Source organism: Trifolium pratense, linkage group LG7 (genome assembly GCF_020283565.1).
Source record: "Trifolium pratense cultivar HEN17-A07 linkage group LG7, ARS_RC_1.1, whole genome shotgun sequence".
Classification (NCBI taxonomy): Eukaryota; Viridiplantae; Streptophyta; class Magnoliopsida; order Fabales; family Fabaceae; genus Trifolium; species Trifolium pratense.
In genome coordinates this window covers 29,610,268-29,630,931 of record NC_060065.1, presented here as the reverse complement: position 1 = coordinate 29,630,931, position 20,664 = coordinate 29,610,268, and the positions used below count along the sequence as shown (strand labels likewise).

At 34.2% G+C, this 20,664-nt stretch overlaps 2 protein-coding genes and 1 pseudogene across 3 annotated transcripts; 2 read left to right on the top strand and 1 right to left on the bottom strand.

Moving 5' to 3' along the window:
- Window positions 1-372: 372 nt before the first annotated feature.
- LOC123894411 (coatomer subunit epsilon-1-like) lies at window positions 373-4,042 on the bottom strand. The gene is made up of 6 exons (XM_045944411.1): window positions 3,703-4,042; window positions 3,478-3,629; window positions 3,213-3,348; window positions 2,832-2,987; window positions 2,332-2,411; window positions 373-771 (listed from the first exon to the last, which is right to left on the bottom strand). The coding sequence occupies exons 1-6, from the start codon at window positions 3,952-3,954 to the stop codon at window positions 678-680; spliced, it is 870 nt and encodes a 289-aa protein (XP_045800367.1). The 5' UTR covers window positions 3,955-4,042; the 3' UTR covers window positions 373-677.
- A 1,179-nt stretch (window positions 4,043-5,221) lies between these two features.
- On the top strand, window positions 5,222-9,853 carry LOC123894409 (heat shock cognate 70 kDa protein-like). Of its 2 annotated transcripts, XM_045944409.1 has the most exons (4): window positions 5,222-5,357; window positions 5,440-5,597; window positions 7,473-7,698; window positions 8,206-9,853. In XM_045944409.1, the coding sequence occupies exons 3-4, from the start codon at window positions 7,479-7,481 to the stop codon at window positions 9,840-9,842; spliced, it is 1,857 nt and encodes a 618-aa protein (XP_045800365.1). In that variant the 5' UTR covers window positions 5,222-5,357; window positions 5,440-5,597; window positions 7,473-7,478; the 3' UTR covers window positions 9,843-9,853. The 2 variants fall into 2 exon arrangements, with proteins under 2 accessions (XP_045800365.1, XP_045800363.1); XM_045944407.1 differs by lacking the exons at window positions 5,222-5,357; window positions 5,440-5,597 and adding an exon at window positions 7,246-7,397.
- Window positions 9,854-15,042: 5,189 nt separating this feature from the next.
- Window positions 15,043-18,391, top strand: LOC123894408 (annotated as a pseudogene).
- The last annotated feature ends 2,273 nt before the right edge of the window (window positions 18,392-20,664 follow it).

The following is a 20,664-nucleotide window of genomic DNA, read 5'->3' as shown; positions in this document are numbered from 1 at the left end:
TTCCAAACTTTATTTAAACATACACCAAAAAATATCAAAGGGTAGAGGGAGAAATAAAACGACCTTCAAGAAATTCCAACCTGCTCTTACATCTGCACAAGAGTCGATTCTCAACCTTGACATGACCATGCAGTCGAATTGTGGCTCTTGGACTGAAAATTGCAAAATTAATTTTTTTTTTTTTTGTTGAGAAAATGACTTATTTTATGCATTAGATTTCAATATCAATAGTTCTAAATTGTTACTGTTACTGTCCCTCAACTATCATCGCTATAATTTTATTTCCCACCCAAAACGATTGTTGGTATTCAGTATTCACGTTTTTACATGGATTTATTACTGCTACAAATTTTTTGTTATAAATACATGGTCTTAGCTAAAAATCACATGCTCATTAACTTTGGCAGGAACTCTACACGGTCATAATTTTGCTTGAAATAATAATACCTTTAAAAGGTAGTACAAATATGATGTATATGAACTTGCAATAAAATGATCAGCAGTAATTTTTGCAACATTGAGAATTAGGTCAAACAAATATCGTCATAAAATTTGAATCCTATAACACATTTACCCAACTGATTATACGCAACCAATACAATAGCCACGATAAGGTGTAAAAATTCCTCAGGAAAACCACACACCATTCAAATCATGAAAGACATTGAATCATGAGCTCATGAAACAGATTGTAGTGCTCTATCAAAGCTTTCTTCAGCTGCTGATACCCTCTTGACCAGGACATGGTCTGGGTGTGAAAGTTTCAGCTGGCTGCAAAACAGTACACATTTACAAGTCACTAACTAGTGAAACTTCTTTATCAATTGCATAAACTAAGCACAGTACTGGTTTGTTTATAATGCTAGTAGAATTGCCAATGATATTAGAAAAAGATTCTTGGTAGAAACTAAATTCAGTATGTCATAACTACCTTATTGTGTTTGACACTGACAATACCAGTACACTACAAAACATTAGCATACAAATAACTTTCTAAGTAACAAGGGGGGCAGGGGACAATAAATAAGCTCACGGGGACAAACAGCGTAACATTGCATTATATTGACACAAGAAATACATAATCAGACCTCCAGAACATTTTAGAAAGGGAAAACACAATGTCTAGAAGTATATTGGTACATTCAAGTTCAACCAATAAGACACAGTTCCACACAGGAAAGTTAGATAGGTGATTGGTTATCAAACTTAAAAGGATACATACATTTCATAGATATTACTGATGCAAGCTATTTACAATGGAAATTCAAGAGGAAAACAAAACTATAAGTATGCCAGTTTCTCTAAGGATCAAAGCCTTTAGATTACTAGGGCTGTTCAAAATGGTTTTATCCCAGCATGGTCCCGTTCAAATTTGAAGAATAATCAAATCAATAAACAGAACCTACGCGTATAAACAAGTATTTTAACAAAATATATAACTTTTTTTTACATATGTATACGATATCAGAGTTTTGGACTTGTCATTATACAATTTCACTATTGGAGTTATACTATGGTATTAGATTCTGTTGATACTTCAAATTAAATAATAAATACTACTAGGAAATATTAGAAATTGGGACCAAGTTATGTACCATTATTCATACAACTGATGTTATGCTACAAATAACTATTTACTATTGAATGATATGTTTAGAACATAAATAGTTCAGTCAAGAAACAGTTTGAGTGAGATTTGACACACGGATGAATCAGGTTTAGGAAACAAGCCAAATTCAGAACTGTGATGCAGTTTAGTTTCTAATATATGTGATCCGTGAAATAGGTTTAATACGAAGCCCCTAAAGCTGAACCCACTTGGATCATGATGCCCCACCTACTTATGACTTCCTACTTCAAGGAGCCAACTCCAGGACAAGGTTTAAAACCAGATTATACCATTTTAAACCCAACAGGTTATAATGATCTGAATTTACATAAATTTTTTTAGCAATATATAGCACAGCTTCTTATTGAAAGCGTCGACAAGCTTTCTCTGGTGAATTTTAAATCTCGGAACTCCATTTAATTAATTTCATTACCAATTGCTATCTTTTAGCACTTGAGAGCTACAAACATTTGGCCTAAAGCCACTAGTTGGGGAAACAAATTCCATATAGAAATATCCCCTACAGGCCTTAATTCATTAAAATTTTAAGAGTTGATTCATATTTTAGCAGCAATCTTTTCAAGGAAAAAAAATATTCAACCCGCCTACACATGCATGTACATCCATGGTAGGATCAATGAAAAACAGCGAAATAGGGGGTCAATGAAAAACAGCGAAATAGGGGGTCAATGACAATCAATAAAGATGTCCAAAGAGCTAACCTGAATGATTTAGAAGATGGTTTGCCAAGGTGAAGACAACATACAACAAGATTGGCCAGTGTTTCTGGATCCCTAGCATCCTGTAAAATCACAAAAGAGTATCTTCACCACAAACACCATTTCTAAAACCAATAATTACCATATAAAACCCTACTTCAGCATAGCCTAAAGATTAAAATTAAGGGTCATACCGTACTAACTTGTGTCCTAAGGGACATCTTAAGGAGTCCACAAATACTAATTATGTCTTGAAAAAAACAATTTTAACTTTTTGAGAAATGGAATGCACAATTTCCAATAAAAGATTTCTATCTTTAGTACACTAACAAGTGCCCTAAGCATACATCGTACATATTAGCATTTCTCTTAAAATAAAGAGCCAACCAAATTTCAAGCTTTATCAAAAAGAATAATATCAAACCACAAACAGTCTTCTATATGAGAAAACAAATGCAATATCAAAAGTATAATCAAATGAAATTGAAATGAAATAAACATGCCTTGTTAAGTGCTTCAACCAAAAGAGTCTCAGCTTCATCAAAGTTACCCATTTGCATGCAACAAACAGCCTTCCCATTCAAGAGCAAACTAGTAGACTGATATCTCTCAGACAAATCTTGGAAGATCAAATTCGCCTCCTGGATCTTCGCCCCTCCCTAATCCACCAATACTAACAAACATCACATTCCAAATTCACCCACAAAAACATAAATTTCTTATTTTTCAAAAATACACTTTTCATCGCAATAATACATCACATTCCAAAATCACCAAAGAAAACATCATCAATTAATTTACTCATTTTGTTTACAAAAAAAACCCTTTTTCGTGTGGATAGCAATAACAGCAACAATAATAATTTATTTATATATGAAAATTACCACAGCCAAATCAAGCCAAGCATTGGCAAGTTGAGTAAGTGTATGATCCTCATCAATCTGCTGCATAATCCTAAGCTGTCTCTCAGCATAATCAGACCTATGCATCTTAATAAAGATTTGCACATTCAAAGCAGTCCTGAATACAAACCAAGATCCAATCACTTAACAAACTACTATATCCATATCTTCTCATCATTATAATTATCGAAATCGAATCAACAATGACAGAATAAATAAAATCAAACGAGAATGAAAACAATTTTACAGTTCCATAGTTCCACCAGCATTAGTATACTTAAGCGCCTCATTGAAATCATTTTCATGCAAAAAGATAATTCCAGCAACAAGTCTCAAAGTCGCATTGTTTCCAATAGCAGGATCAGCAAGCCATTCTTTGATACTCGCGATGGCAGATTCCTACAACAACAAAAACGGTTACGATAAATTGATACTAGCGAAATCGAAATTGAGAAAAGCGAGAAATTGAGACCTTTGAATCAGGAGAAGAGAAATAGAGAGCGAGTAATTTAACAGCTTGAAGAGGTGTAGGAGCGGAATCGTTGATTTCAGAGATGACGAACTGTAACTGACCAAGTGCGATGTAGCAACGGTGAACGAGAGTGTCGCGTTCGATAACGTCGTCGGGGGAGAGGCCGTTAACTTCGCTGCTGTTGATGGCGGCTTGATATGCGCCGAGGTAGAAGTTGTTACGGAGGTTGAATAAGTGATCTGGTGTAGCCATTGATGATTGATTTGGATCTAGATCTTGTTGCAGAGGAAGAAGAAGGAGATTACAAAATGTGAAGGAGAAAACGAAAAGGAAAATTGAAGTGAGTTTTTTTGTGAGCTTTTATTGTAAATTGGATTTGGGCCTTTCTTTTTTAATCAAGCATTTTTCTCTTCCAACACATCGGGTTTCTTTCCTAACCCCCGTTTTTCTATTTTTTGCCCTTGTTTAAAATTTTCGGAATGCGTTTTCCGAGTTCAAATTCGTAAAACACATTTCAAATTTTTTTCAAGGCAAAAAAATAATTCAGAAAACACGTTCGAAATATTTATCCAAGGGCAAAAATGAAAACTCGAAAGTAAAAAAGAAACACGGGGTGATTTATTCTTCGAAATATTTATCCAAAGGCAAATATTTATTCTTCAATTTTATAGTGGTTGCTATTCGACTCGTAAATTGATTAAAATCTACTCAATATTCTCTGCTTTATTGAGACATATTTTTCAAGTGTGATTTTTAATATATGAATAATACGGAGGCAAAGAGCATCCATAATTTTTATATGTATTTTTAAATTTTATTCCCGAGTTTTGCCAAAAGTGAAACATTTTTTTTAAAAAATTAAAATATATTTAATTCTCGAGTTTGAGTTTTATTTCCTGTGGTCTTATATAAAAGAAAAAGAAATTAATACTAAGCAAGTGATTTAATAATGTGATTTTAAAATATTATTCAGTCAAAAAGTTATTTAGTATATTTTAAAATGAGAAATAGAATGGTAATTTAATTATAGTTTTGTCCCTCAATCAGATTTTTATACTTTTTTATAAATAATAGCTTATATCATTTCATTATTCAATAAACGAGTAATATAAAAAGGTAATGTCTCAAAATGACAGCGGCGAGGCCCTAGCAAAAGTATGGGCAGCCATGTTCGCTTGCCGCTTAATAAAGTTCACCATGAAGTTTGGATTACAAAGCAAGATATTATTAATGTGACTAATGAGAAAACTAAATTCAGAACTACTGACGCGTAAATGATGAATTGCATCCACCACGCTTTTAGAATCCGTCTCAAAGATAACATTAGATAAACCTCTTTGACCCAATGTTTCCAATGCATTAAGTATAGCTATAGATTCACCTTCCAAAATAGAGCAATTTCCTTCCACCCAAGTAGTCTCTGCCATGACAAAACGTCCCATGTGATCACGCATACACCAACCACCAACCGGTACTAGTTTTATTTATCTCTTTGTGGAAGCCCGCATCGACGTTACATTTGTACCATCCATAATTTGGTTTCTGCCACATAAGGGGCTGCTGCTGATTGTATTGGGAGCCACCATATTGAACCTGCTGCACCGAAAACCAGTCCTCCCACAAGTGTCTTGCTTTTAGGCCTAAGCTTCATCCCGGTTCGCATGAATCGTTCCAAACTTTGTTGTTGTGGTCGTCTTCCATGAAAATAATATCACTAACACTGTTAGTTTGCTGCAGGTAAGCTTCTAAATTAAAACCGAAATCTGTTGCCTGCATAGCCTGTGTACTTGCAGCACATCCAAACATTACATGCCAATCATCTTCATCATGCTGCTCACAAATTGGACACAACAACGGACATGGAACCCGCCTTTCCTGAAGCCGTAATCAAGTAGGTAGGCAACCTATACTTATCCTCCATAACAAAATGCTTGGCCTTTGGCGGAGCAAGAATTGTCCAAAGGCTATTCCAATTTTTCTTTGAGGACACAACATCCACCTTCCCTGTAATATTCATTATCAGTTTATATCCACTCTTGACACTATAATTACCATTAGTGCTATGCTATCAGTCCATATTAACTTGTCTTCGCCAATCATGTTAAATAATGGAACCTCAAAAATGCGTTTGGCAACATACATAGGAAAAATAGACTCAATTTTCTCCCTATCCCATATTTTCATATCAGGAAGCAAGAGATCATTCATTATCTGCTTTCTTTTGAATCAAAGCACCAACCCAAAAGACAAACAAAACATTCATGGCTAGAGTGCAGCGGCGGATTCAGACATTTTCTTTGGTGTGGACTAGAAAATGTTATTGTACAACTAATGAAAATATTTTTTTAGATGAAATTAGATTTTTTTTTATATTACCATGTCATCGATACGAAATTTTCACTACTGTTTAGCAGAGTAAAATTAATAGAGAGACATTGTATGAAAGATTTTATTGGATTGTTGGAGTTCTGCAGAAAATAAATTAAGAGAAATAGAAATTGTGGGTCACCAGATTTGGCCCCGTGATCTGTCGTCGTTGTGGCAGTGGTTTGTAACCGGATTTATGCCTTTGTGGTGATGGTTCGGTGTTGTTTTGAGCTTTGCGTCTTAATCTTCTCGTTTGGCTGCAGATCCAGTTTGCAAAATCAGTAAAAATGGCATTGTGTTATGAGTTTCTCTATCGCTGCCTTCTTTTTAGGAGTCTTCGTCTGTCGTCATTTAATCATATGGCAAATGTAGACTTTTTGCTTTGCACCAGAGTCTCCTGACGTTCTCCACCGGGCTAGTTGCGTTGGTGGGTTGCAACGTGTGAGTGCTTTTGGTTGACCGTGTTTTCTCTTTATTCTGGAAGGGTCTGGTTTGGCAAGGATGTGTATCGACGGGAGATGTTTTATCTTTGCTTAAGCTTGGTGATGAAACGTTTTTGCCAATTCGTGTGGTGTTGATGTTTGTCAAAGGGTGCAGATAGCTTAGGTAGTTGAGTTTTTTGTTTTGTTTTTGGATGGCCTTGGAGGTTTTTGTTTGGCTTTGGTTGTGGTTGTCGAAGGGATTGTGGAAGAGGTCTTGGTGGAGTTGAGATCCTCTCCATTTTCTATCATTTTCATTTCTACGTGGTTTTTGTCTTTGTATCTGGTGGATTTTAAAAGGGGTGGTTTTAGTTGATCATTTGTGTGGCGGTTTAACAAAGTGGTTAGCGTGTAGACTATGTACACAAACTAGTTTTTGTTGGTATTGTTTGGTTGTTTTTTGAAGATATATTTTCAAGCTATTCTAAAGGGTGAGTTGGTGTGGTTGTGCATCGTAGTACGATTAAAGTGTTTATATCGCCTTACCTTTCTTTGTTTTTTTTATCTCGACAACCCCTTATCAAAAAGAGTGTGTTAGAGTGTGTCCCTAGCACTCACTCCTCTTAATAAAATTTGATGGTTCAAACAAAAAAAATTGTTGGTCTTTGAGCTGAATACCAAATTTTTAAATATAAAAATTAAACTATTAATAATTTAAATCACAATTTTTTTATATTATAAAAGAAAAGCAAAAAAAATAAATAAATAGTAATGGGTTTGATAGGTTCAGCAAGAGTGAAAACCGCGAAGAGAGTTTGAGTTTTCAAGTTAAGGGTTTCACAAGAGAAAAACCTCAACAAGGAAGATTTTCATTCACACCTTTACTTCAACAATCAACTTCAAGTTAAGGTTAAACTTCTCATTCTCTTCTCAATCTTGACTTGTGTGTGTTTTTTCTGAACTTGCTTATGTACTTTTTAACAGATTCATATGGCTAGAAAATACGAAGGAAAAGCTGTTGGAATAGACCTTGGCACCACCTACTCGTGTGTTGCAGTATGGCAGGAGCAAAATTCTCGAGTTGAGATCATCCACAACGATCAAGGAAACAGAACAACTCCTTCTTTTGTTGCTTTTACCGAAGAACAAAGGTTGGTTGGTGATGCTGCTAAGAATCAAGCTGCTGCTAACCCTCAAAACACTGTCTTTGGTATTTTCTGTTTCTTACTACTTCCTTTAAAAGTATAAAACCTAGTTACAAATTATTTAATAGTTGAATGGTGTAATTTTGTTTTTGGTATTAACCCTCTGGGGGGAAAGGGCCCTGGTAATCTAGAGTTCGGCGAGGCAAATAAAGTCTTGCCAAGAATTGTTCTCATCAGGAACCGAACTCGGGTTCTCCCGAACGATCCGTCTTAGGGCAGCCCATTAACCGTTTCAGCCCAATATCTTGGTTTGAAGGGTGTAATTTCAAATTATTGACAAATTCATGGACACAATGACTAATATTTATTGTTGGCGAATCTATTTAGAAATTTCCTAATAGTTTAAGGACCAACAGAGTAATTAAACTTCATTCATAACTATCCATTTGATTTATCCAACCGTCACAACAGAGCTACTACAAACTATTTATTTGTATTGTTTTTATTGTTTTGATATTATTATAATGCTGATCACAATTGAATCATGAGAAATACTAATTTTATTTTTTCAGATGCTAAGAGGTTAATTGGTAGGAAGTTTAGTGATCAAGTTGTTAGAGATGATATTCTATTGTGGCCATTCAAGGTTGTTGCTGGTATCAATGACAAACCCATGATTACTGTTAATTACAAGAATCAGGAGAAGCAGCTCTGTGCCGAAGAAGTATCATCTATGATACTCACAAAGATGCGAGAAATTTCTGAGACGTACTTGGGATCACCGGTTAAAAATGCAGTTGTTACTGTGCCTGCTTATTTCAGTGATTCTCAACGAAAGGCCACTATAGATGCTAGTGCTATTGCTGGTCTCAATGTCATGAGGATAATGAATGAACCCACCGCTGCAGCTGTTGCATATGGTCTTGACAAGATAACTAACTGTGTTGGAGAACGTAATATTTTTGTCTTTGATCTTGGTGGTGGAACTTTTGATGTGTCACTCCTAACAATTAAGGATAATGTATTCCAAGTTAAGGCCACTGCTGGAAACACTCACCTTGGTGGAGAGGACTTTGATAATAGAATGGTGGACTACTTTGTACAAGAGTTTAAGAGAAAGAAGAAATTGGACATTAGTGGGAATCCAAGAGCCTTGAGAAGGTTGAGAACTGCTTGCGAGAGGGCAAAAAGAACACTTTCTTTTCTTGTTGTCGCCACTGTTGAGGTTGATTCTTTATTTCAAGGCATTGACTTTTCTTCATCGATTAATAGGGCCAAGTTTGAGGAAATGAATATGGACCTTTTCGATGAATGTACGAAGATTGTTGAAAGTTGTCTTATTGATGCTAAGATGGACAAGAGTAAGGTAGATGATGTTGTTCTTGTTGGTGGGTCTTCTAGGATTCCCAAAGTGCAGCAGCTGTTGCAGGAGTTTTTCAAGGGGAAGGAGTTGTGCAAGAGCATTAACCCTGATGAGGCTGTAGCTTATGGGGCAGCTGTTCAGGCTGCTTTGTTGTGTGAAGACGTTAAGAATGTTCCTAAGTTGGTGCTGCAGGATGTTACACCTTTGTCTCTTGGTAGGTCCATAGTCGGAGATATCATGAGTGTGGTGATTCCTCGAAACACTTGCATTCCTGTCAAGAAGACAAGACCATATGTTACAATCGAAGATAACCAATCCAGTTCCACAATTGCGGTTTATGAGGGTGAGAGAACAAGAGCTAGTGACAACAATTTTCTGGGTTCCTTTATTCTTTCTGGTCATACCCTGGCTCCTCGTGGCCTTCCTTTGGATGTCTGTTTTGCTATAGATGAAAATGGTATTTTGACAGTTTCTGCTAAGGAAAAGTGCAGTGGCAAAATGAATGAAATTACAATATCCAATCACAAAGAAAGGATGTCAGCTGAAGAAATTAAAAAATTGATTAAAGAAGCTGAGAGTTACCGTGTTGAGGACATGAAATTCCTAAGGAAGGCTGAAGCAGTGAATGCATTGGATCACTACATTTACAAAATGAGAAATGCTTTAAAGAAAAAAGATATTAATTTGAAGCTTTCCTCACAAAAGATCAGGAAGATTGAATCTGCAATTACAGTGGCCACAAATATGCTTGATGAGGATCACCATCACAATGATTCACATGTTCTCGAGAATCATTTGAAGGAGCTCAAGATTGAGTTTGATTACATCATTGCTAAGACTATTTAGATTGCTTTATCCTCTAGAAGATTTTATTAAGTAAGGTTTGACGAATTTTGTAGTGTGAACTTGCATTTAAATGAACTGGATCAATCCTATGTTAAAATTTAACTTTTTAAATTACTGAGGTCAGCAACTGTTATACATAGGAATGAATTGGTATACAATAGTGTGAAACCATTATTAGAAAGGATCTAGAACCAAATTGCACCTTTGAACACAAATATTTTATTTTATGTGTCGGTGGTTAATTTGTTCAGGGATGGGAAAATGTTAGTAGCAAAGATCGAACTCTGAACCTCCTACATAGAACTCTTTTGGTGTCCCAATCCATACAAAAAGTATTGAAATTAAACAATGGCAAGTCGATTCAAATCGGCTTTTTTATCTTCCAAGTAACCGTCTAGAGAGGTGATACAAAAGTCTCGATTTTGATTTTGTCCACAAATTACATTGATTTTTTTTTTCTTTTGAGAGACACTTTCTGTGGTAGAGGAAAACATTAAGATGAACAGAAAGATCAACATGAAAAGAAGAACAGAACAGGAGAAAAAAAAAAGATGCATCTGAAAAGCAATTGTTTGTTCTGTTTTAACTTCAATGTGCAAGTTGTAGAAGCTAGTCTTGTTTCTATAAATTGTATAAACAGAAATTATATAAGAATAAGCTTAGAATAATGAGTTTAGAACAAAGGTAGTTACTAATCATGCATATGCTGCCTACACTATTTATCATATTCCTGAAGGACATGCAACCAAGCACTTTTGCACATAAAAAGGTGTACTAGTGAAGTTAGTATTTTGTCAAACACTCCAGACTTTTTTTTTTTTTTTTGATAATAACACTCCAGACTTTTTAACGTCCATTCCTACGTTCCGAATAATGTAAGAAAGAAAGATTTCGACAGGTGGGGATTGGGCATAGCGGAAGGGATTAGATTCCTACAATGTTATGTATCAATGTTCGAATTACGAGAGATATCCACATTTAGTGACCTGACACGTCTCAAATATGATTACTTTTAGTGGAAAGAAACTATAAAACAAGATGTTGGAACAAAATAGATTTAAAAATTGTTCCCCCCTGAGATTATTAAAGTTTTGATGATAACAAAGTATTAAATGTACAATTTGAGATATTAAAAATTTATTTTAAGTGTGCAGAACTAACGTAAAGTCAAGTTCTGAAGCAAGGCCAGAAGATGAACTCTCAGAGGTTCATAATGACTCAGAAGTTATAAACATCAGAGGTTATGTCCATCAGAGGTTGAAAACCTCAGGACTTGATATCTCAGAAGCTAGTCAAACTCTTATGTGATCTTGGTTTCTGTGAAGATTCGTCATTGAAGGTTAACTCTTTTACCAATGAAGAAAACGACCTCTCAAGAAGATCAGAACAACATCTTACATTTTTTCCTAGTCTCTAGGACAGAATGTGACTGATCTGGTCTCTTAGCTTAATAAGGAAAGTCTTCTCTGCACTAGGTCAAAGTTACTGAAACTCTTACTCTATTTTGGAAAACATCCAAACTGCATCAAGACATATGCAAGAAGACAAGCTTATCTTCATCAACGGTCATATGCAACGACTACTTTTCTCAGTACTATAAATACTAGAAGAAGTGGATTGCATACATACAACACACGCACGAACAAGCTATCATCTTACAATCTAAGAATACAAACTCTCATCCTCTAAACCGAGAATTCCATTCTTACTCAAATACTTTGTATTTAATTGTTAAGGTTCTTTAAGAGTATTGTATTACACTCTCAACAAACTTTATTTACATTCTTAAGTTTGAGAAGTCTCTTGTTGTGTGCTTGAGCATTGTGTAGAAGTCTCTTACTGAGTGCTTGATCATTTGTAATCTTGTGTGATTATAGTGAAATCCCTTTGAAGTACAAGGGGACCGGACTACTCTCGTTTTGTGAGAGGAACCAGTATAAATTCTCTGTGTGTTTCTATCTCTTTTATCTGCTTCGTGTGATTGATTTATTTATCCGCTGCTAAGTACTTGAAATCTAAGTTGAAAAAGTTTTAACTTACCAAAACACAATTCAACCTCCTCTTCTTGTGTTTTCAAAAAGTTATACACAATTAACATTATTTTAATTCTTTTCTTTTAATTATTTTTATGATTTTATGAGTGTCTAACACATGTCATTTGTATTTGTGCCTATTAAAGAATTTTTCATATACAAAGCGATTCTTGCTTAGACACAAATCCAAATAAAATATGTTTGGGCACATACACACAAATCAAAAAGTTTAAAAGAAAATAAAAGTCACATCAATTAACATTATTTTAATTCTTTTCTTTTAATTATTTTTATGATTTTGTGAGTGTGTCTAACACATGTCATTTGTGTTTGTGCCTATTAAAATTTTTTTTCTATACAGAACAATTCTTGCTTAGGCACAAACCCAAATAAAATATATTTGGGCACATACACACAAATCAAAAAGTTAAAAAAAAAAAAAAATAGTAACATCAATTAATATTATTTTAATTCTTTTATGTTAATTATTTTTATGATTTTGTGAGTGTATAGTTGTATTGATAAAAAATTAAAAATAAGTCTTTCATATGTGTCTAATGGATCAGTACTATTAATCAAGTAACGGTCAATAAAGTTGAAAGATTTTTTTTATCAAACTACTCCTCGAAAAACAAAATAATATCAAACTACCCTACTTTTTTGAAAAAAATACCAAACTACCCTACTTTTTAGTGTGAGGGGAACGCTCTACCCAGTAGATAGCGTCCATAGGAAGGACACACCATTGGGAAGCTAGCGTCCAGTTCTGGCTTTTTTCTTCGTTTTTTAGAATCGGCAACGGGTTTTAACTATTACCGTAGGACTTAAAAAAATTGTTCCATAAATAATTTATTTATTTCGATAGTTTTTTTACATTTTCTGTGGGTTATAGACTATCGAAATGAATAAATTGTTTATCGAACCATTTATTCACCGAGACTGGAAAAATCTCATAATTCATAGTTTATAACCGGCGAAAATTGTAAAAAAAACTACCGAAATGAATAAATTGTTTATCAAACCATTTTTTTTTAAGAATCTTCCATCCTAACACGTATAGTGTGTCAGTGGATCCATTTAGGTGAGGAATCAAATAAATGTTATTTATTCACTAAGTCTGAAAATATTCCGAAATTCGTAGTCATATAACACACGGAAATTCGTAGTTTAACAATTTATTCAGCGAGACTGGAAAAATCTCATAATTTGTAGTCTATAACCCACATAAATCGTAAAAAAACTAACAAAATGAATAAATTGTTTATCGAACCATTGTTTTTGAAGAATCTTCCATCACAACAAGTATAGTGTGTCTGTGGAACCATTTAGGTGAGAAATCAAATAAATTTTATTTATTCACTAAGTTTGGAAAAATTCCAAAATTTGTAGTCTATAACACACGATAATTGTAAAAAACTAACAAAATGAATAAATTATTTATTGAACCATTTTTTCGAGTTCTGCGAAAATAGTTAAAACCCGTTGCCGAATCTAAAAAACAGATAAAAAAAAATGCCAGAATTGGACGCTAGCTTCTCAATGGTGAAGGTGTGAAAACACAAGAAGGGGAGGTTGAATTGTGTTTTAGCCAAGTTAAATTTTTTTCAAAGTTCTTAACTCAGCTACGTTAGCAGCGGATAAATAACACAAAAAGTAACAAGATCAGAGAGAGAGAAAGCACACAAGCAATTTATACTGGTTCCTCTCAAAAAACGAGAGTAGTCCAGTCCCCTTGCACTTCCAAGGGATTTCACTATAATCACACAAGATTACAAATGCTCAAGCACACAAACAAGAGACTTCACCACTATGCTTAAGTACACAAGCTTAAGACTTCTCACTTAAGCACACAAGCTTAAGACTTCTCACTTAAGCACACAAGCTTAAGATTACTCAAACTAACAAAGTAAATAAAGTTTGATGATTGAATATAACTGCTCTTAAGAGAACCTTAAGAATCAAATACAGTAAGTACAAAGTATTTGAACTAAGAGTTAAAAACACTAATTCAGAGATTCAGAGCTTGTATTCGCAAATGTGAAAATGTTGAGCGCACGTTGTAATAATTGATGTTAGATTGATAGATCTCTTTGCAAGTTGATTCTTCCAGTATATATAGGACTAAGAAAGAGTCGTTGCAAAGATGACCGTTGATGAAGATAACCTTTTGTCTTCAAGCAGCTTGTCTTGATGCAGTTTGGTCGTTTCCAAAACAGAGTAAGAGTTTCCGTAACTTTGACCATGTGCAGAGAAGACTTTCCTTATTCAGCTAAGAAGTCTGATAACCCACGTTCTCCATTGTGGACAGACAAAATGTAAGTAGCTGTTCTGATCAAGGTTGTGAGGTCCTTTTCTTCATTGGTAAGAGAGTTGACCTTCAAATTCGAATCTTCACACAAACCAAGATATACCTCAGAGTTTGATTCACTTCAGACTTTAGCAAGTTCTGATGTCTTCATCCTCTGATGTAAGTAACTTCTGAAGATTCTTATCTTCTGAGTTCTTGCGAACTTCTGAGGACTTGTCTTCTGAACTTTCTTCAGAGTTTGTCTGAAACTAAGTTCTGCACACTTAAATTAAATTTTTAGTCCTTCCAATTGTATATTAATACTTTTGTTATCATCAAAACCTTAATAGATTTAGGGGCAAACATTTTTAAACCAATTTTGTTCCAACAAATGGTGCGTCTGAACGCTACCTTGGAAATGGCGCGTCCTTCCTATGAACGCTATCCTCTGGATGGAACATTCTCCTCACACCAAAAAGTATGGTAGTTTGGTATTTTTTCAAAAAAGTAGGGTAATTTGGTATTATTTTATTTTTATAGGAGTAGTTGAAACCACGAAAAGTGACGGTTGCGTGTTATTTTTGACGGTTCACTGTAAAAGTGAACTGTGACTGTAAGATTGAAGAGACGTTTGAAAGGTTCAGCAAAAATTTTCAAAGGAGAATGTTAACATATAAGGAAGCAAAAATAGAAATTATTAAATGCTAATTTGTGCATTTTGACTTTTGAAGCATTAAATTTCTTGTATCATTAAATGTTAAATTTCTATTTTGGTATATCTTAACATATGCCTAATGTGCCCTAAGGGCACATGTTAACGAGATCCTTTTTCAAATACTTGATTTTGCTTTTTAAGGGTTTCAGAAGAGATAAACCTCAACAAGGAGCATTTTCATTCACACCATCACTTCAACAATCAACTACAAGTTAAGGTTAAGCTTCTCATTTTCTTCTCAAAATATTGACTTGTGTGTTTTTTCTGAACTTGTTTATGTACTTTTTAACAGATTCATGGCGAGGAAATACGAAGGACTTGGTGTTGGAATAGACCTTGGCACCACATACTCGTGTGTTGCAGTGTGGCAGGAACAACATTCTCGAGTTGAGATCATTCACAACGATCAAGGAAACAGAACAACTCCTTCTTTTGTTGCTTTTACCGAAGAACAAAGGTTGGTTGGTGATGCTGCTAAGAATCAAGCTGCTGCTAACCCTCAAAACACTGTTTTTGGTATTTTCTATTTCTTACTACTTCCTTTAAAAGTATAAAACCTAGTTACAAGATCTTTTTATGAAAAAATCAATTTTTTTCCTAAAAAATTTATCTTTATCATTTTGATTGTTATAGGATTTAATTGATATGCACACCAACCATGTTTTCCACCACATCACCCCACTTCATCCTACTTTCTTGACATGACATGACAAAATGATGGTTATTTATTAGACGATCGTGTAAAATATTAAACTCTTTGTTATAGTATATTTTGAAGAAAATAATTTTTAGTTCCAAAATGAAAAGTTAATCTCCTAATAGCTTTTCTAGGAGCTTCACATTTTCAAAAACTGATTTTTATAATAGTAAACAAACAGAAATTAGTTTTAATTTTTTTAAAATCCTTAAAAAATAATTTCTAAATTTTCTAAAAATAAATTCATTTTTTTAAAAGGTTAAACAATGCATCGGTATCCCCATGAGTTTAACTCACTTGGTAAGGGATAATCACATTTTATATGCGGGGGGTCGGAGTTCGAATCCCAGACACCCCACTTATCCACCTTAAGAGTGAAATTTTTAACCACTAGACTACGTGACAAAAAAAACACACCTTTTATTTATCCAACCATCACAATAGAGCTACTACAAACCATCAAACCTTTTCTTCAACCTTAAGGCCCCTTTATAATAAGTATATTCTCTTAGAAAAAACTCCATCCAACTTGAATGTGCAAAAGACAATGATTTAGTATTACCTCTAAAGTTAAACCAAACACAGTTTGAAGTTGGTTAAATTTTCTCAAAAGATTCATTTGTTTTTGCTATAATATAGAAAACATATGTTTTTATTTGAAAATCCTTAACAACATAACAGATATGTATCCGCACACTAATATAATAAGTATGTTCTCACCAGCCCAGATGCTCAATAACATAGGTAATATAGAAAAACGTTAGCTTTGCTTAATCTTTAAACACTTGCGGCCATCCTGTAACTCAACCGATGTTAATTTCAAATAAGAACATTTTTTAGGAAATACCCGAAACAGTTTGTAACTTGTACGATGGGGAACTTTGTGCCACACAACCATTTATTTTTATTGTTTTGTTATTATTAATGCTGAACAATTGAATCATGAGAAATACTAATTTTATTTTTCAGATGCTAAGAGGTTAATCGGTAGGAAGTTTGTGATCAAGTTGTTCAAGATGATATTCTATTGTGGCCATTCAAGGTTGCTGCTGGTATCAATGACAAACCCATGATTACTGTTAATTACAAGAATCAGGAGAAGCAGCTTTGTGCCGAAGAAGTATCATCTATGATACTCACAAAGATGCGAGAAATTGCTGAGACATACTTAGAATCACCGGTTAAAAATGCAGTTGTTACTGTGCCTGCTTATTTCAGTGATTCTCAACGAAAGGCCACCATAGATGCTGGTGCTATTGCTGGCCTCAATGTCATGAGGATAATGAATGAACCCACCGCTGCAGCTGTTGCATATGGCCTTGACAAGATAACTAATTGTGTTGGAGAACGTAATATTTTTGTCTTTGATCTTGGTGGTGGAACTTTTGATGTGTCACTCCTAACAATTAAGGATAATGTATTCCAAGTTAAGGCCACAGCTGGAAACACTCACCTTGGTGGAGAGGACTTTGATAATAGAATGGTGGACTACTTTGTACAAGAGTTTAAGAGAAAGAAGAAATTGGACATTAGTGGGAATCCAAGAGCCTTGAGGAGGTTGAGAACTGCTTGCGAGAGGGCAAAAAGAACACTTTCTTTTCTTGTTGTTGCCATTATTGAGGTGGATTCTTTATTTCAAGGCATTGACTTTTCTTCATCAATTAATAGGGCCAAGTTTGAGGAAATGAATATGGACCTTTTCAATGAATGTACGAAGATTGTTGAAAGTTGTCTTATTGATGCTAAGATGGACAAGAGTAAGGTAGATGATGTTGTTCTTGTTGGTGGGTCTTCTAGGATTCCCAAAGTGCAGCAGTTGTTGCAGGAGTTTTTCAAGGGGAAGGAGTTGTGCAAGAGCATTAACCCTGATGAAGCTGTAGCTTATGGGGCAGCTGTTCAGGCTGCTTTGTTGTGTGAAGACGTTAAGAATGTTCCTAAGTTGGTGCTGCAGGATGTTACACCTTTCTCTCTTGGTACATCAATGCAAGGAGATATCATGAGTGTGGTGATTCCTAGGAACACTTGCATTCCTGTCAAGATGGTCAGAGGATATGTTACAACTGTAGATAATCAATTCAGTACCTTGATTGAGATTTATGAGGGTGAAAGAACAAGAGCCAGTGATAACAATTTGCTTGGTTCTTTTATGCTGACTGGCATTCCCCCAGCTCCCCGCGGATCCCATTCTTCAAATGTATGTTTTGCTATTGATGAAAATGGTATTTTGACAGTTTCTGCTAAGAATAACTCTTCTGGCAATTCGAATGAAATTACTATAACCAATTACAAAGAACGGTTGTCAGCTGAAGAAATTAACAAATTAATTCAAGATGCTAAGAATTACCATGTTGAGGACAAGAAATTCCTAAGGAAGGCTGAAGCAGTAAATGCATTGGATGACTACATCTACAAAATGAGAAGTGCTTTAAAGAAGAATATTAATTTAAGGCTCTCCTCAGAAGAAATCAAGAAGATCGAAGATGCAATTAAGGTGGCCACAGGTTTGGTTGATGAGAATGAGAATCACCATTACAATGACATAGATGTTCTCGAGAATCATTTGAAGGAGCTCAAAAATATGTTCGGACACATCATAGCTAAGACTGGTTAGCTTTTATTTTTACTCTTTCCTATGAAGATTTTAAGTATTATCTTAAGTAAGGTTTTATAAAGTTTGTTGTACATGTGGACATGATTTTATCTTTTTGGTCTGTAGTGGGCATGAATGTTTAAATTGTTACTGTCATTGACCTATAAACCATAATGGTTTCACAAGTCACTCTATTATCTATATATCTTCCGAGCATTCTAGATAAACAAATTGGCTGTTTAAGAGTCTGTTTGCACTTTGCAAGAATGTGTTCTATGCTACACATACTGGCATCATATTCTTATACTCTTGTGCTGTAGTTTTAACCTTTTTAACGCTCACTTTGAGTGAATCGTCTTTTGCATTAAGTTGGTGCTCGATATTTCCAAAATACTAGCTAGTTTGAAATATTCTTATTCTGATTTTTTCCCCTCTTGCATTTATGTTATGCTATGCCTATATGTCACTTGTATCACCTGAACTTTTCCATTCAACCTCTCTGTTTCTACCCACACCATGCTCAAAGATCTTTTGTATTGTAAAGCTGTGATGAATGGATATCTCCTAGCATCATCAGGAGGTAAAATTGTGCAGAATTTACATGTTTTTCATCATGGCCTCATTGATTCTGTAAATTATATAAGAATGAGGAGTTGAGAACTAAGGCAGTTTCTAATCATGCAAATGCTGCCTACAATATTTTGTTGTCATGTTAGTGAAGGACATGAAAACATTTTGCATTCGTCTGCCAATTTTGTCGAACACTGCCTTAGTTAACGAGGGTTTTGTCGAACACTGCCAATTTTTTAATGTGCATTCGTCTGTTCTGAATATTGTTACAAAGCGAGATTGTGACAACCGAGGGTTGAGTCTAACAGAAGAAGCTAAATTCTCATATCTACATTTAGTGGTCTGGCACGTCGAAACTAAAATTACTTCTAGTAGAAGGAAACTATGGAAAAGCAAAAATAAAAAAGGAACATGAGATTGCTTAACACAATGTATATAATTTGTAAATTGTGTACGGGAGAAACCATAAATTACAACTTTTAAAGTTTTTATTTCATACCTAATTAAACTAAACCATATATAAGCCAAATACAAAATTCAGTTGGAAAATATTTGGCCTGCCAAAACTCTGCTTCAATCTCCTTAACTTCTTCCTCTTCCTCTTCTCCATATCATATTCCTCATCCCATTCATCCCCAACATATCCAATGATGGCGATCATGTTCTGTTCATTCTTTGACTCCAAGGACTGAGATGAAGGTAATTCCATATCATCCCAATGCGAAACAACTGTCTCATCTAGACCTCGAGCGAGCATCGACATTACACTATTATCCATTTGATCTCTCTTATCATCCTGTTGTAGACTATGGTACCGTTTTTACCTAGCTTTTTTTCCTTATAATTAAGAAATTAATCAACAATTTTTAAAAGCTCTAGTAAGAAAAAAAGCAGTTTCTATATCTTAAAAAAATTATACTATTATCAATCCTATCTTTTAACCCTATTTATAATAACTAGCGGGCTAAGCAGGCAGGTGTCTATGTCCAACTTATGTCAAAAAAAAAAAAAAAAAGTCCATGTTATGTCAGTTTGTCAATAAAAGATTTTTGCTGTTAAAAAAACAATATGTGACTTATTTTATGGTGAGTTTGTTCATAAAATATTGTTGTTGCTACTAAAAAATCAAGGGTATTGTTGGTATTATGAAAAGTCCACACCATAACTCATGCATTCTCTTTATATATAGTATAGAATAGATATAGATATAGATTATGAATTAAAAAAAAACTTTTAACCTTGTTATTTTAAAAAAAAAGTAAGATTTACCAAAAAAAATTAATTTTACCAACAAAAAAAAAAGAAAAAAAAACTATTACTTCCATTATGGTTAAAATAACTTCTATACCTAAAAAAAAGCTGAGTCAAGGGGATCGAACTGCGGTCCTCCCTACCAAGTTCAACGCCAATCACCACCAAACCAACTAACAATTGATATTATTTTATTTTTTTATTAAATGGGAGGTCGTTAGGCCAAAATGTCCGTGTATTTTTGGCATATAAACTATATATATACTCAGCGTGCACTTGCAATAATTAATCTTTAGTAGGATTACAAATTTACAATAGTATAGTGAACTCAAGAGTTTTAACGTTTGCATTTCAAGGACTACATTCAAACTCAAGTTATGGTTAAACTGAAAAATACTCGAAAATCTCATCCAAATTTTATATGTAATCATATTTTACTATCTTATTACATTATAATGATATTTTTTAAAAAAAATACTTGCATTGTGATAACATGATAGAATATAACTAGACGAATTTAAGGCTGAAACACACATTACCACCAAATTACACATTCCGTTCATTGGATTTTGTACATTGTACAATTAAATTCATAAATTATGACCGTCACATTTTTCCTTCTCATTAACATTTTTGAACGATTGTTAGCCTGAAAAAATAGCAGAAAAAATTTCCATGC

Coding starts and splice junctions, on each gene's coding strand:
- LOC123894411 (XM_045944411.1), bottom strand. CDS start 3,954: ATGGCTACACCAGATCACTTATTCAACCTCCGTAACAACTTCTACCTC. Junction 3,349..3,477: donor GCTGGTGGAACTATGGAACT/GTAAAATTGTTT, acceptor GTTTGTATTCAG/GACTGCTTTGAATGTGCAAA. Junction 2,412..2,831: donor TGGTTGAAGCACTTAACAAG/GCATGTTTATTT, acceptor GTGATTTTACAG/GATGCTAGGGATCCAGAAAC.
- LOC123894409 (XM_045944409.1), top strand. CDS start 7,479: ATGGCTAGAAAATACGAAGGAAAAGCTGTTGGAATAGACCTTGGCACC. Junction 7,699..8,205: donor CCCTCAAAACACTGTCTTTG/GTATTTTCTGTT, acceptor TTATTTTTTCAG/ATGCTAAGAGGTTAATTGGT.